Source organism: Amblyomma mixtum, chromosome 3 (assembly GCF_055824585.1).
Source record: "Amblyomma mixtum isolate Tamu chromosome 3, ASM5582458v1, whole genome shotgun sequence".
Taxonomy (NCBI): Eukaryota; Metazoa; Arthropoda; class Arachnida; order Ixodida; family Ixodidae; genus Amblyomma; species Amblyomma mixtum.
This window is the reverse complement of record NC_143014.1, coordinates 169,836,807-169,852,443: the sequence shown is the minus strand read 5'-3', so window position 1 is coordinate 169,852,443 and position 15,637 is coordinate 169,836,807. Positions and strand designations below refer to the sequence as shown.

The 15,637-nt window shown below is 50.0% G+C and overlaps 1 protein-coding gene across 1 annotated transcript in view; it reads right to left on the bottom strand.

Moving 5' to 3' along the window:
- Positions 1–10,022, bottom strand: part of LOC149352682 (uncharacterized) — a 37,003-nt gene extending 26,981 nt beyond the window's left edge. The window contains exon 1 of the mRNA XM_089575716.1: positions 9,687–10,022. Coding sequence (XP_089431842.1) covers positions 9,687–9,780 — 94 coding nt within the window. The 5' untranslated portion in view covers positions 9,781–10,022. The remainder of the gene's footprint in view (positions 1–9,686) is intronic.
- Between the last annotated feature and the right edge of the window lie 5,615 nt (positions 10,023–15,637).

Genomic DNA, 15,637 nt, shown 5'->3' with positions numbered 1-15,637 from the left:
GCGCCTTAATTTCGTCGAGCACTACAGGTCGCTTAGCACTCTCTAGACGAACCGCCGCGTGTCTACGCTCCGACTCGTCGTGAAAGGTTCACTAGCGACATGGGTGAAGTACGGTGGGTCTTGTTCTCGCATCTTGAAGTCGCCGTCTCCGAAAATATCATGAACGGCAGCTTGGGCGAGCTGCCGACCGTGACAACAGCACGGCGGCACAGCCTCTCTCAAGCTCTGCTCTGTGTTAGTCGTAGTTTACGAGTCGCTCGTAATGAAGGATGCAGTACGTCTCATCTGCACGGAGCGCAGCCCGAAACCGTCAGCCTTTTCCTTTCACCTTTTTAATGATCCCCACGTGCACAGATGTATTAATTTCAGGCTGCCTAAAGTGAGCGTGCGCTGCTCTACAGCGAAGGAGGCCCGTTCTGGAACACCGGATAGTACACAACTTCCTATCGCATTTCGCACGACGCAAGGAGTAAATCACGATACTCTAGGACTTATTAATAATCTAACGTACCATAACGAGCCTATCAGTACACGTCCGAATTCTTACGTGACTCAAAGAAATTCTGGGGTGGTATTCTGCCGGTGTCGCCTTTTGCGACATGTCGCATATGGGCGGGGCCTAAAAAAGTGCTTACAGATGCTCGAAGAAACGGAAAAAGCCGCCGGCACTTTCGTCTGCGGTGCATTCATTCACTCCGAGAAGCGACAATTTACCACTGCTGATTCACTAGCAGCAGTAGTTTCGTATCTTTTATAGCTAGAATATTTGCCATCACATGACGTCTAATAATCTAAAAAACATTTGCAAATTTAATATAAACTCGCTTTACTTCATTTAAGTCTATAAAACACCGCGAAAAGCTCCAAATCTATTTTTCTTTCGTTCCGGACGGTTGTGCTAGGTTTCGGCTGCATTTCGGGCAGTTGCAGACGGTAGCAGTGTAGCTGGAGGTCCCATTAGGCTTGCGCGCTCCAGAATCGAGAGCGTATCTAAAAAACTAGGCTGAATTGCAGCTTAAACTTTATCGTCGAAGCAAGGTAAGTCATAGCGAAAAGTAACAACACCAGTAGTTGCCGGTAAACATGCCGACCGGAATCGCAAGGACTGCTGAATTGGCTGAAGCGGGCGGCTCTCGCTTGAAAGGACGTCGCCATGTTTTCACGCTAAGGGCGCAAAAGCCGCAACTGCCGATTGCGTTCGTACGCTAACGGTAGCCCGTCGCCCGCACGAATCGCTTCAGCGCATTCCGTTGTTCGACTAAGCGTAGTAAATTGGGGCGACGTCACGATGACGTAGCAGGAAGGCGGGTTCGTGTCGTCACGGCACCGTCACCGCGGCTCGAGCCAATCAGCGAAGTGCGACTGCGACATGTCGCAAAAGGCGACACCGGGAGAATACCACCCCTGCTGAGTGTCGCCGAGTGCGATCTTTATCTACAGGGCATTTCTTTTTATTTCAGTGAAGACACCTTAGAACAGGAAGTTATTCAGAGCATCTTCATTAATTATTCAATTAACATACACAAATATACCTGCAAGAGGTATCTGGCTCACCAGATGATCCAGCCTCAAAAGCGGCGCCCAGTAGCTTTATAATCGCATTTTGATGAGAGATATGTGCTGAATAAAATGGATCACCACATGAACGTTGGCGTAACGGGCTGCATTAGCCAACGGCAACAGACAACGTCGACGCTGTGTGCATTTTCACTTCTTGCCCACAGTATGTTTTAGCATAAAATTATTTTACGCTTTTAGGGCAGGAAATTGTCACAAAGTTTTGAAATAGGGTGTAGGTGTGAATTCACCCTACACTCCGTCTCAAGACATTCTCGTGCAACGCGTCCACGGAACGCGTCGCGTGAGCCGGTTGAGGAAGCGAACGGGCAAAGTCACAGTCCTCCTTCGCCTTAGAAGACGCAGTGTTGAAATATAGAATGTGTTACAGTCGAATTGACAGGGGAAGATTAAAAAGGGGAGGGGGAGGGGGCACCCTCACCACACTAAGCGCGAAATCTTATGTGAAAATCATAAAAAAAAAAAACTTTTTCGACGTAGAAAAGTCCAAGAAATCAATCCCACAAGAAAGGAGCGCCCCCTTCCCCACTCGCGCGCTTCAAGATTGACCCATAAATTTGACTCTGCGAGAAGAATCCACGCCAGGTGACCTATCATTTTCTACACCACCGTGAGTTTAGCTGAAAAATTGTGCGCTAGGCGCAGTACAAAAGGGTGATTGCTGGGCAAGTCCTCCAGGGAACGGCAGTAGTACAAGCTGCTGCTAGCCACACCGTTCTTGCGGGGTATAGCTAAATCGATTTTTAGTTTCATGATTTGCAGTTACAGGCCTAGCTCGCACCACTTCCCTTGCGCATGTGAGTCGTCCGGTGCAGCCTCAACGGAGAGGCCCGAAAAATGAAAGGCACTTTCTTTTCCCGAAAAGGCAGCAGTTAAGGGAGCAACACGAAAACGAAATAAAAATAAATTAGTTCAATCCGCACCGCTTTTGGCACAACCACTCAAACCGCGCAACTTCTGGATGGACGCACCATCTTTCGACGAACGCTGAAGTTCTCTAACACCGTATGTAGCCAGCGCACCAAAGCATACGTACAGAGCGCGTCCACTAGCATGACAGAATATAGTGCACAAAGGCACCTCACTCGAGGCCTCGGGAAGCCTCTTCACGATCTGAGCATTTGAAAGGAAGGCAAGCGTGAACGAGACAACGGGAACAAGTCGGACAGAAAGGCCCCTTCGTCGTGGGCATCCTTAAAGGGCCACTGACCAGGGTCCGGGCATTTTTCAAAAACAAGCCCACTGCATAGATGAGGCATCGAAGATAACCTCTGCAAAATACTAGAGCCATGCGCGCCCCGAAAAGCTGCGAAAAATCAAATCAAAGCCCGCTCGTTCTTTCCTTCAACAAAAACGGCCCCGCCCCACTACTCTGAACCCCGTTGACGTCATGGGGGGTTACTTTCGCTAAAGGCACTCCATTGGTGCATCGTTCTGACTGACGGGAGAAGGTTGGGCGTAGCCTTGGCGTCGCGTCGTCTGCACAGTGCTTTCCGCAGCGCCTTCTGTTCTGGCACATGCCTACAAACCCGCATGAAGGAACAAAAAAAAACTGCGGAGGGAGCGTGCGGCGACAGCCTTGAACCCTAGCCATAAAAAGTAAAAAATAGTGAAACTAGTAAATAGTAAATAGTAAAGTCTAGGTGGTCGAGCCGATCGCGCCTCTCGATCGTTCAGTGTGCGGAGAAAATGCAAAAACCAAGAAAAGAATTCTATTGAGGGCGGGGCCATGACGTAACATGTGACGCACTCCACAGATACCACGCCTCCGGCTTACATCGGAGAAGGAACGGGTGATTTTGCCTTGCCGAGCCTACTCGAGGAGCAGCGGGAGAGAAAAATCTCAAGGAGGGAACGGAAGGAGAGGAGGCTCGCTCCAAGAGCGGTAGAGAGTGTTTGCGAGCCGAGGGTGGTCACGGGCCCTTTAAGGTGAAGCATCATTTGACTGAAATGCGTTTTGAAACAAAAAAGAAACAATGAGTTCAGCACTGCAGTCCCATGCGTGCTTTACACGGACCGTGCAGTCCAATAAGAAACAATGGCAAAAGGTTCGCGATCACGTTCAGTTACGATCAGATATCGCGCCCTGTGGGAATTTAAACTGACGTCTCCCTGCACTGCTCCCTGCATGATGTCCCAGAACAAAATTGCATTCCTGCGCTCAATAAAATGGTGCGCGAAGATCTCCGGTGCGCCACACGGACGACAGCTAAAAGAAGATACAATAACGCCTTTCCTGCGGAGCCAAGATTTAATGGGCAGACTTCAATTGCCGGAGCTTCGATGAGCAGTTTGAACAAAAATGCTTCGGTTCAAGGAGAAATCTGCTTTTCACTTAAGCGCTAACCCGTTACGTCCAAAAGGCTGAAGTAACGACAGCGGTACAGATGTAAAGGTTTTGGAATTTTTCAACAGTAAGTGAAAATACTGGGTGCTGCGCTGTTTCTCCACTTTGTATTGCTTCAGGCCACTCTTTCCTGAACAGCGAGAACTCGCACCCCGAGTACAAGCTTAAGTCGGCATACATCGACTGATCACTGCATCCTAATGACAGAGAGACTACTTTCGCAGTAATCTGAGCTTTTATGAGCTGGAAAGACCGAAACAATGAAATGCAAGCAGCGCCGCCACACGACGTTTTCACATATTAAATGCAATAATGTCGTCGTCTCGGTAAGAATCTCTGAGGCTGGACCACACCGCCATTCAATTCCAGATCGTGATCACGCAATCTTCGAGCACAAAAATCACGAGTACGAATTGAAAAAAAAAAGTTTAATTTAAACTCAAATTTCCTCACATTACAGAGTTTCTTGCTGTCAAATAAGCGTCAGTAGAGCCACAAAAAGCCAAACAATCGATTTTCGATAGCTGTAAATGAATGTGGCTGTCCTCAGTAACCCTTCCTAGTGCCCATCGTGCAGATTCCCTTACAAGCGCAGCTCCCGAAGGCCCAGCATTCACAACAGCTTAGAGAGATGCCAAAAGAGAAGCCAGATTTTTTTTTTAGGTATATTTGCTGACCCCATCATTTCAGAGCTATTTACGGTTAAGTCAAAGTGATGCTCAAACTGGCCAACAATTTTTTTTTAATTTTGAATGTTATTATGTAACGACCAGTTCTGGCACTAAAAATGAAAACTGGTACTTTGGAACTGTTTTTTTTTCTATTGCTTTGACTTTCTCATGCGATACAATTAGAAGCTTCATGGGGCCAAAATGCGCTGTCGGTCAGAAAATTCGCCCACTGAGTGGAGAGGAGTTACGTCATCATACATTCCCATTGGCTGGAGGAAAGTGACGTCACCATACCGGAGCGTTCCTATTTGCTGAGGAAGTGACGTCATCGGGCCAGAAGTGACGTCATTTCCGCTAAGGCATCGACCGTTGCTAATGCTATCACACTGCCAATACATAACAGAATTAGGTGTCCCTGCGACTTCTTTGCAGTGCGCAAGCCCGGAGGCATATAAGCGTTCTGCGAAGAGTTTTAGAAGTCTGTTAATAATGCTTTCACAGGTTCGAATAATCTCAGGAAGGCTGCTGTAAAAAAAAAAATCCTAAATACCACTGTTTTCTATTTCAAAAAACTGCAGGAAGGTCCCTGCGAGGAACGCGCAAGTGTGCGAAGCATTTTGGCTCACGTTGAATGAGGGAAGCCGTGCGGGCAAGCGGTTCAGAGAAGCCGTACGCGATGGCTACTCGTCTTTTGAGTGCGTACAGGTACCCTCCTGCTTGCCGTGCGGCGCGATGCTGCAGTCGTCCGCACTCAATAATTCTAGCGCTTTCTTCCATAGTTCCCTACCGCGTACGCCTCGCTTAGACGACACGTTGCCATCGCATACCGCTTCATAAAGCGCTTCCTTATGCGACTCCTAATTCCTTAAGTAGGCTTCTCCGCGTTGCGTTCTACCCTACTGCGTTCTAATCGCGTCACTGGCCTTCAGTAAGACTAGGGTAAAGTGCTGAATTCGAATGCTAGTGCTTGACAGGCGCACGCGTTGTCGCGGAAGCCATCTTGGAATGTTCCGCTTTGTACAACACACAAGCTACGCCGATCTATGGTACCATAGTACATGCCTATACTATTCCTCTTTATAACTCAGTGGTTCCGCCATTAGATTAGCATGCAACGTGGAGGTGAAGCCCGCTTGACGCTTATGAGCGTTTCTCGCAAGGGTCCCCTCAAAAGCTCGAAATAAAGGACGGCCGTTGCAGAGCGATTTCCTTTACGTCTGTACTGCAAGAACCGATGGTTCCTTCTTCAGCGACGTACGGCTCATTAATACACTTTTAGCGGGCTTTTATTTTCAGGCGCCAAGCTTCACCGCATGCAAAGACCGCTGTGCCTGACCTGTAGCTGGTCTTTCACAGTGCCGCGTGCGCTCATGGCAATTGCCGCGAAAAACAAGACTACGCAGGTGGGCTAACAAACAAAATACATGACAAGCAGCATATAAATAAATGAGACGGAAGCGCAGTAGCGTGTGATGCGCCTGATTCTTCGTGGGCTTTTCAAAAAGCTCAAGATATGTTCATCAATTTCGCGTAAAATGGCAGTTAAAAATCCCCCCTCTTTTCTTTATCCGACAGATACCATATCAGGGCGCAATTAAACCCAAACACCACCTGCGAACAGAACACAATGTTCGGCGGTCAAGTCGCGTGATTCGTGGCACTGCGCAGAGAGTCCTGTGATTTCCATCGACAGCTTAAACAATGATGCCAGGCAGTGCTCGCGTTTGAATCTAGTCTGGTAGTAAAGGGGCTTCCCCACGTGCTCCTAAAAGAATTTCGAGATGTCGCTTTCACTCACGCTAAAACGGGTGGTGCACTATTTTTTAAAAAAATGGTCGTGCGGCTACAGCTCGAAGCGTTGTCACATGCGCATGCAGTACGACGTAATCACCTGTATCCGTCTGCTTGTGAGCAACCTCTACTTGCTCGCCACCCTCGGCACCCTCGGCACCCTCGGCACCCTCGCCACCCACAGCTCCCTCGCCACCCACAGCACCCTCGGCACCCTCAGCACCCGGTGTTCCATCGGGTTTCTCCGGCGGCTGAGTGGAATCGGGACGCTGGTCAGTGTTCTCCTCTCCTTGACCAGCGAAGAACCCTGCGTGGCGTAGCGTGGGCGGTCAATGAGCGAAAAAATACAAAACTAGCAGGAAGATACAAGCTGCACCGAAGACCTACCGAAATATCGGAGCCAGTTACAGCTCAGCGCCGTTGCTTGCCCAGCGATGGGTTTATATTAAAACCGACATAAGCAGATGCACAACTACAGGCCAACGCTTTGCCTCATGATCGTGTCTAGGGTGTCGGATCTCGGCACCAGAGACTGGCACTGGGAAACTTTCGCTGACCCCTCGAATGCGGGTGAATGGTTCGTCTGCTTCGGCCTTTAAAATCACCAGACACGCAAGCCCGTTGAAGCTACGCTCTTACTTGCCTGCAAGCCTAACCGTAATGTAGCATTCGTTTTTCTGCATTTCGAGTTCCGTAGTGAGAGAACGCAAAGCGTCCAGTTGCAGTCAGGCGTCTAGGTCTACTCTGAATTCAGTTATACCGCACGACGCGCGCACGCCATCCACACAGCGCAACCAATTGATTTGGTGAACGGTTAAACGTTTACTCTCTCTCCCTCAGAAACAGCGGAGCCAAGGATTCTCTCTGCTTTTCGGCAACGTGGGCTCGCGACATTCGCTATGTGAGCGGCCAAGAGGAAAAATAAAAATAAAAACACCCTGCCCGCACCGCCTATGGCACAACGGGCTTCGGGCAAACGACATATTTGCAGAAGTGGTGTCTAGTTGATGTGCTGTCACTCAGAAACCACTGCTGGCACGTCTTCCGTGTTTGGGCTGTGTGTCCGGACGGGTGAACTTACATATGCTGCTATACACAACAATAAACCGTCTCTATCGTAGTGATGAATTCATCTCGCTTCCAGTTGCAATCTTGGTGGAGATTACGACGACTGCGTCCCGACAGACGGGTGCCACAGCTGTACGCCGGGTGCCAGAAGGCAGCGCGCAGAACACACCTTTTTCACGCGACGCCCGCATGTGTCACTAACTCGAAAAGCATCTGCGCATCCTTTCTGATAAAACCAAATTTATTCACGACTTCGGGGGGAAGTAGTCTTGGGGGGAAGGGAGACACATGGACGCTTCGACGGTTCAACGAGAGTCGCTTCAGCAACCCTTAGTGTCTATTGCGCTTTTTTTCGTCTTAATTTTAAGCATGAAATTAAAATGCTTCTACGCTCTGTCGCGCTCGTTTTCAGCGACTCAATTCCGAAGGACGTAAAGGAAGTTTCAGCACACGCCTGCTTGCTGAAAAGTCGCCACTTGGGACATCGGAGGCTAAATTTGGAGATGTTTTGCAAACGCCTTTCTTACAGCCCGTTTGCTGAACACACCCTAGAAAACGACGTCAAAAAATCAATATTCCTAATCACTCATATACTTACTTTCCCGAAGTACATGACTGTTTCACGCCATTCTTTTACTTCAAATTTGCAGTTTCTTTGAATATGTGCTAAGAACTGGAGCTCAAATGAACCGTACAGGGTACAGCCTTTGTCAAAGGCTTAATGGCCAAAGGGGTTTCAGTCTGGGCCTCGCCTTGAGGCTCGTTACACACACTCAGCGTACCAAACCTCTTAAAGGTAAGAGGAACACTGGTACCCCCCTCTGTTCGTTAGGACTTCCACAAATGCTACACAAGTCACACTACAGAGCTTAGAAGCAAACCTCCCCGTGCTCTAAACTTTTGACGAAGTCTGCACGTTCTCCTGGTCTGAAGGCTGACAATATTCTAAAAATTGAAATCTCAAGTGGAAGATCTCTAACTTCTCTGCAACATAAGCGAAACAGCGCTTCCGTAAGAAGGATTTCTTTAGAATTGGAATTTTATTTCAGAATATGAGAAACGTGAAATCCTTAAGAAATGGTTCCCGAAGCTGCACGCGGCCTATGAGGGACTCTGTAATGGAGAGCTTGGGATTAATTTCGACCACCAGGGGTTTTTCAATGCGCACCAACACTGCACAGGACATCTTGCCCCTCGTCAAATTGCGGGGCCGGTATTCGATCCCGCTATCCTAGGCTCAGCACTCGAGCCACCACGACGTGCGAGATCCCCAGATATTAAAAACATGACTGCAACACCAACTGAAACTTGCAGTTTCATTAATACATTTGTAGGAGATAGAAAAGGGACCTGTTGGGAGCTCACATACTGCACTGAAGGTGACGGCGACTTCCACTGCAGTAGCACACGTGGGTCGTATGCCCGTTAGGGTAGCGCGCAGCTGGCGTGCCCATCCCATGCAACCATTGCGTTGTGCACAAGGTAGGAGCTTGCAGCAACAGCCGTTCGTTCGCATGGGAAAAAACCACGCGTCGGCGATCATTGTAAGTGCGGTTCGGTCTGTGTTGAGGCATGATGCGAGATAAGGAAGCCAATCTTTGTTTCTCCTTTGGCGCGAGCTTGCTTTAATTACCCAGAAAAGATTATCTAAAAATTAACCACAGCGCAGCGCGCCATTCCTGCCAGTAACCTTGACGCTTCCGTTAGCGCGATTTCCGTTAAACCCCAACTCAAACGACACTTCCTGGGCATACGCGCTCAGCCTCGGCGCTCTTGGCGTACGCCGGAACGGACGTCAAAAAGGGGCATGCATCTCCATGTCCCTGGTGCTGGCTCGCTCCCCCTCTCGAGTCGAGGGAAAGAATTTCAAGCCATGAAGAAAAGAGTCACCGAGACTCCCGTGGTCCTCCGATCGTTGTAAACCGGACCCGGCTTCCGACGCGTACGCGAGCGCCCGTGCGCTGGCGCTGATATCTGGCACGGACAGATATCGGCGCCTCGCCGAGGTTCGCTGGCGTCTCCTGCAGTGCGCATGCGCAGACCGGTTCTGGCGTACGCCAAGAGCGCCGACGCTGGGCTCGTACGCCCAGGAAGGGCCCTTGGAGTTGGCACTTTAGCGCGCGACAGCGCGTTTGGCTGTCACAGGTAAGACGCAGGGGAAAAAAAAGGGCAAGTGTGGCTCCTTGGGGAAAAAAGGTGCCCAAAGAGAGGTTTATAAAGCAGCGACTTACCTTTCACACTCGGTAATCCTGGATTACACAGGAGTCTGATGATTTCCCTGTTCAGGGGCTCGTACGGGTAGAGATTAAATGGCAACTTGTCCATCGCCGATCAAGAACCGCGCCCGGTGGGCCGCTTCGTTATCCGAGGAGCGCTTGAAAAATCCGAGAACCGACAAACCGCAGCGTCACACTCGTTCGCCCAAGATGCCGGCCGCCGCGGTAGCCTGTCCGCCGATGGTCGTGGCCAGTTCGCAGCCGCAGGTGGTGGTGCGCCTTGGAAGTCCGAACCCGAGCAAATCGCAGCGTCACTCACGCTGGTCCAGGCGGTCACTCGTGCAGCTACTGCTGAAAGAGAGCTGAACAGGCGGTCAATACCAACGGCAACGCGCGCGTCCCGCTGGGAGATAAGGCCAGAGGACCCTGACTGCAAGCCTAAGCCATGGCGCCCGGCATCGCCTGTCCGTCGCGGGCTATGCGTGCATCACGTCCCGTGCCCCGTGCAGCTCGCCGCCCGTGATTCTGGCTGTCAGGTTCTTCTTCTTTCGCTGTGCTAACCAAGAAGCGCCGCCGTCGGTACCACTTGCAGCATCGCCAGCTCTCTTCCCCTGTCGTACTTCGGATTTTTTAACTCTTACTGAAGTAAATGCTACCGAACCGCTCCTTTTGGATGTTAATGTAGCTTTAGCGTAATGCCTCCTGCGGACCGAGATTCGGCCGGACGCACGTTTTTGTCATTCTCTCCTTTGGGCAGCGCATGTGCTCGTCAAGAATGATGTTGGTAAGCGTCCGCTTACGTGCTGCTTGCGCCTGGCCGAAGGAAAAAAGCTTTAATTGCAGAAATGTGGAAAGGCTGCCCGTGCCCTTCAACCTGCCTGCTACGCCGTCCTAGGAATAGCAAAGGATGCTACGGTCGAAGTGAAGTAAGAGGATGACGATAAGAGAGAGAGAGGAAATCTTTAATGTGGCGAAATTTGGAGAAGTTGGTCTGGAGAACGTGCCCCTGACCTGCCTCTCTACACGCAGGAGAAAGGCAGAGCCCGGACGTATAAATGGAGAGTGAAGACGGGTGGTGGCCCTGTAGAAATGCTAGGCGCTGCACATCATAATCATCATCATCATCATCATCATCATCATCCTGACTACGCCCACTGCAGGGCAAAGGCCTCTCCCATATCTCTGGTTGGTTGGTTCATTAGTTATTGGGGTTTAACGTCCCAAAGCGACTCAGGCTATGAGAGACGCCGTAGTGAAGGGCTCTGGAAATTTCGACCACCTGGGGTTCTTTAACGTGCACTGACATCGCACAGTACACGGGCCTCAAAAATTTCGCCTCCATCGAAATTCGGCCGTCGCGGCCGGGATCGAACCCGCGTCTTTCGGGTCAGCAGCCGAGCGCCGCAACCACTGAGCCACCGCGGCGGGGCTCTCCCATGTCTCTCCAATTAACCCTGTCCTTTACCAGTTGCAACCACTGCATCCCCGCAAACTTCTTAATCTCATCCGTCCACCTAACTTTCTGCCGCCCCCTGCTGCGCTTGCCTTCCCTTGGAATCCACTCCGTTACCCTTAAGGACCAGCGGTTATCTTGCCTTCGCATTACATGCAAGGCATAACTTGAGGACGATGAAATGCAAAGACTATTACGGAGGCACAGTAATTTCCTGGCCGTTAGATCGTCAAAGTAGAATAGTGCACGCGGGTCTAGTCTACAAGGGCAGCCCTGTCCATGGCTGAGATCATCATAATGCGATTAAACTGTTATTTTTTGTTTTTATTTTTTCTTATGTAACACAGTAGTAAGCTTGTAACGTCAGCTCTTAATAATGAAATGCTGGTTAGGTCACCGTTAGTGTCGACCTGCTGAGCAACTATTTCCCAGAGTGGCTCCCAGTCCACAACAGTCTCATGATGTGCACAATCTTAGACGAATGCGAAGGTCCCCGTGGGCCCTTCGAATTCACACAGGGGTAAACCCAAAGACGCCCGTAGCATGGCAGCCCGATCGAGCGCTTCTATTCGTGCGGAGAGCAGACGAACTTCAAAGAGTAACAGTATAGCATAGAAGTCAACTCACATACCGGTTGTTCCGTTTTATATGCTCTCCAATTTTTAAAAATGGGTTTTTTGAGTCAGAAGAGCGCTTTTTTGGGCATAGCACTGTCAGTGGCGTAGCGCATCAGAATACAGCTAAGACATGCTGACTATAGGCTGGTTAACTAATATTGAGTAGTCAACTTTTAACTATCACTGTTAGGCTCTTTATGTATTTAAAGGCGTGTAGCCCACCGTAATATGCATAAAACGCATTTGTCTTCGGCGCTGTAGCCCAACAAAGTTTGGCTATTTCGACGAGTTACGTGTACTGGAGGGCTTTCTGTACCTACAAGCTTCTCGAAAGCGCATGTACGAGGTCTGTTAGAAAAGTATCCGACTTTATTTTTTTTTACGAACACCTGATGGATTTGAAACAAGCACGCTTGCACCAGTCTACCTTGAACCTTCGTGCGCATGCACAAATTTTTTCTCGCCTGCCGATAGCGTTAGTCACTGGCACGCAGTGTTTGAGTGAGGCAGTGCGCAGTGCTCTCGTCGGTTTTTTATTGCAAGGAAAAAAGTGGAGCGACAGGAGCAGCGCTACTGCATCAAACTTTGCCAGAAACTAGGCGAACCAAGTGGAAACCATTCGGAATATTCAGACGGCTTTCGGTGATAATGCTATGAGCAGCACACAGATTAAGCAGTGGTAAAATTGGTTTAAAGACGGCCGCACATCGGTGCAAAGAGAGCCACGCTCCGGTCGACCATCAACATGCCGAAATGACCAGGTCATTGCCGAACTGAACGCTGTGGTGACGCGGGACCATCGTGTGACTATCCGAGAAATTGTGGAAGAGGTGGACATCACCAATTTTTCTGAACATTCCATTATCACCGAAAATTTGGCCATGGAGAAAGATGCGGCGAAATTCGCGCCGAAGCTGCTCACGGTGGAGCAAAAGCAGCTTCGTGTTGAAGTATCACAGGATATGCTCGATTCCACAAATAGTGACCCCGACTTCATCAACACCATAATCGCTGGTGACGAGTCTTGGGTGTACAGGTACGACCCGGAAACCAAATCCCAGTCGTCACAATGGCAGCATTCCACGTCACCAAGACCAAAGAAGGCCCGCCAAATGCGCAGCAATGTCAGAGTGATGCTGACTGCTTTCTTTGACTCCCTCTGTGTGGCACAACACGCGTACGCACCACACAAAGTAAACATTGACCAAAAGAATACTACAGGAATGTCCTACGTCGCCTGCGTGGTGCTGTGCGGCGCAAGAGGCCGAAGTTGAGGTCAACAGGAAATTGGCGCATCCATCATGACAATGCTCCTGCACATTCCTCACACAAAATTCACACTTTTTTCGCGAAAAACCAGACTGCTGCAGTTCCACAGACTCCTTACTCTCCTGATATGACCTCCTGTGACTTCTGGCTTTTTCCCAAAATCAAGAGGTTTATTGAAAGGAGCGCGATTTCAGACAAGAGAGGACATTATGGCTGCAACGACAGCTGAGCTAAACTCCATTCCGAAAGGGGCCTTTTCGGAATACTTCCAACAATGGCAGCACCACTGGGAGAAGTATGTGGAGTCCCAAGGAGACTACTTTGAAGGTGATTAGGTTTCCAACGTTCCAGTTATGCCAGTTTTTTTTCTTCGGCAAAAGGTCGGATACTTTTCTAACAGACCTCGTATTTTGGCGCGATGTAGATATTCGAAGGCTTTGACAACGTAAGTGCTCGAATGTAATTTACGGCACGCACTGATGCCTTGTTTGAACTTGCGGTTGCGTTACACTCGATTTTCTAAATACAGGTATCGCGGAAATAAAAACTGGATCCAGGAATGCTCTAACAAGGCCAATGCCTACGAGCGAGATTATGCAAAGGAGAACTTCCTGAGGAGCACAACCTGCTACAGCATGGTTCGTCACGCCGGCCCCCAGTGTCATCACAAAGATTGTCTGGTTGCTCAGACAGCGGTTACTGTACCTCATCTCACAAGTTGCTTGCAGCACTGTGAAAGGTAGACCTCTCTCGTTCAATCAGGGCCAAGGAAGACAACAAGTAGTCCCTCAAATATTTTGAGCAGCGTTGTGAATATTTTCAAACAGTCAGTGCAATAACTGCATAGTTCAAGGTGGTGGTTTGAAAGTAAAGTACAGCTAGCGTTTCTTTCACTAGTTAAATTAGCGGAGAAAGTCCGCTTGAACACAACACTGCGGGGGCCTGCTGCAAAGTGATGCGCCAGCTACAGTGTACTAGAACATCTAGTACACTGTACCTGAGCGCACCAGATGGACACTGCTGCTCCTTCCTTCCCATTGATGGAGCCACCAGTCGCGGGGTGAGGGGAGCGGGCAAACACGATTTGCATTGCACGCCGTTCTAACCCTCGCAGCGTTCACATCGTGATAGAAAAACATTTGCTCATCAACTAATCCTTTTGATACTCTCAGAAACCTTGTAGTTCAGCAACACAGGCGGCCTCCCCTCACACCTCTCGAAAGTGTCTGATACCCCGTCGTGTTGCCTTCGTTGTCAAAAGCAACTCTGATGCAAAGGAAGAGACCAGCTGTCAGCCAGCGGAGGTTACTCTAGCGTTCTGTTGTCGGTACGCTCTCGATAGAGTGCTCTTTGCGACCCTGCCGTCACTACCGGATATTAGCGCCACTTCTAAAGCAGCCACTTCAGACGTGTCAAGCATATTCGTTCCGTCGTCTTCCCAATGCAATGCATGATGCAATGAGGCATGGCAACAACAAGTGAGGTTATCTGCCTGAATTGAAAAATGTCACGATGCGGCTTCCGTTCCAGCGTGTCGGCAGTGCTGCCAGGCCCAAGACAGCCTGGACAGCGTTACAAGGGCCTCGCTCTCATGGGGGCCGGAATGGCGGAGTGTAGAGCAGTCGACTCCATTGTGCCAAAGCGTACAAGAGGGCTTAGAAGAGCTCTTTGTGCCTAATTTCCTTGCCGCACGAGCCACGGCTTGCCGACCATTTTCTAAGAAAGCTGTTGCCTTCAATATTAATGTTAAAGGGCAACTGACCACCCTCGGGTCGCAAACACTCTCTACCGCTCTTGGAGCGAGCCTCCTCTCCTTCCGTTCCCTCCTCGATATTTTTCTCTCCTGCTCCTCGAGGAGTAGGCTCGGCAAGGCAAAATCACCCCTTCCTTCTCCGACGTAAGCCGGAGGCGGAGTGTCTGTGGAGTGCGTCACATTGCTACGTCATGGCCCCGCCTTCAATGGAATTCTTTTCTTGGTTTTTGCATTTTCTCCGCACACTGAACGATCGATAGGCGTGATCGGCTCGACCGCCTAGACTTGTTAGCGAGCGCATCCTTTCATACATCTGTTTGTCATTTCCAGTTAGCGAGCCACCTTTTCATTTTTTTTAGGCCCCCCACCGTTCCACGAGCGGAGGGGCGGAAGTCGGCTGTGTTCGAAACACACGGTGAAGCGCGGACCCGGCAACCGCCCGTTTGCTTTTCTCCGTGTTTGTTTGTGTTCTGTGTGTTTGTGTCTTTTCTCCGCTCCAAAGCCCATGTCATTCATTGGAGTCAAGGCGTACGCAAGATGCACGAAGGATAAGCTGTGTGTGTGCGGAGCGGTCAAGTCGGCGAGCGAGGGAAAGGCTCTGCTGCACTAGTAATTAAAACCTTGTTTTGGGGGGGGGGGGGGGGGGGGGGGGCTTGCACAGAAGAAAAAAAATTGAGAAGGGAGCCCGCGCGCAGAGCGTCTCGTGACGTGATCATGGCGGGGGGGGGGCCAACCAACTCACTCAGTTTTACTATTTTTTACTTTTTATGACTAGGGTTCAAGGCTGTCGCCGTACGCTCCCTCCGCAGTTTCTTTTTGTTGTTGTTCCTTCATTCGGGTTTGTAGGCATGTGCCAGAACAGAAGGCGGTGCGG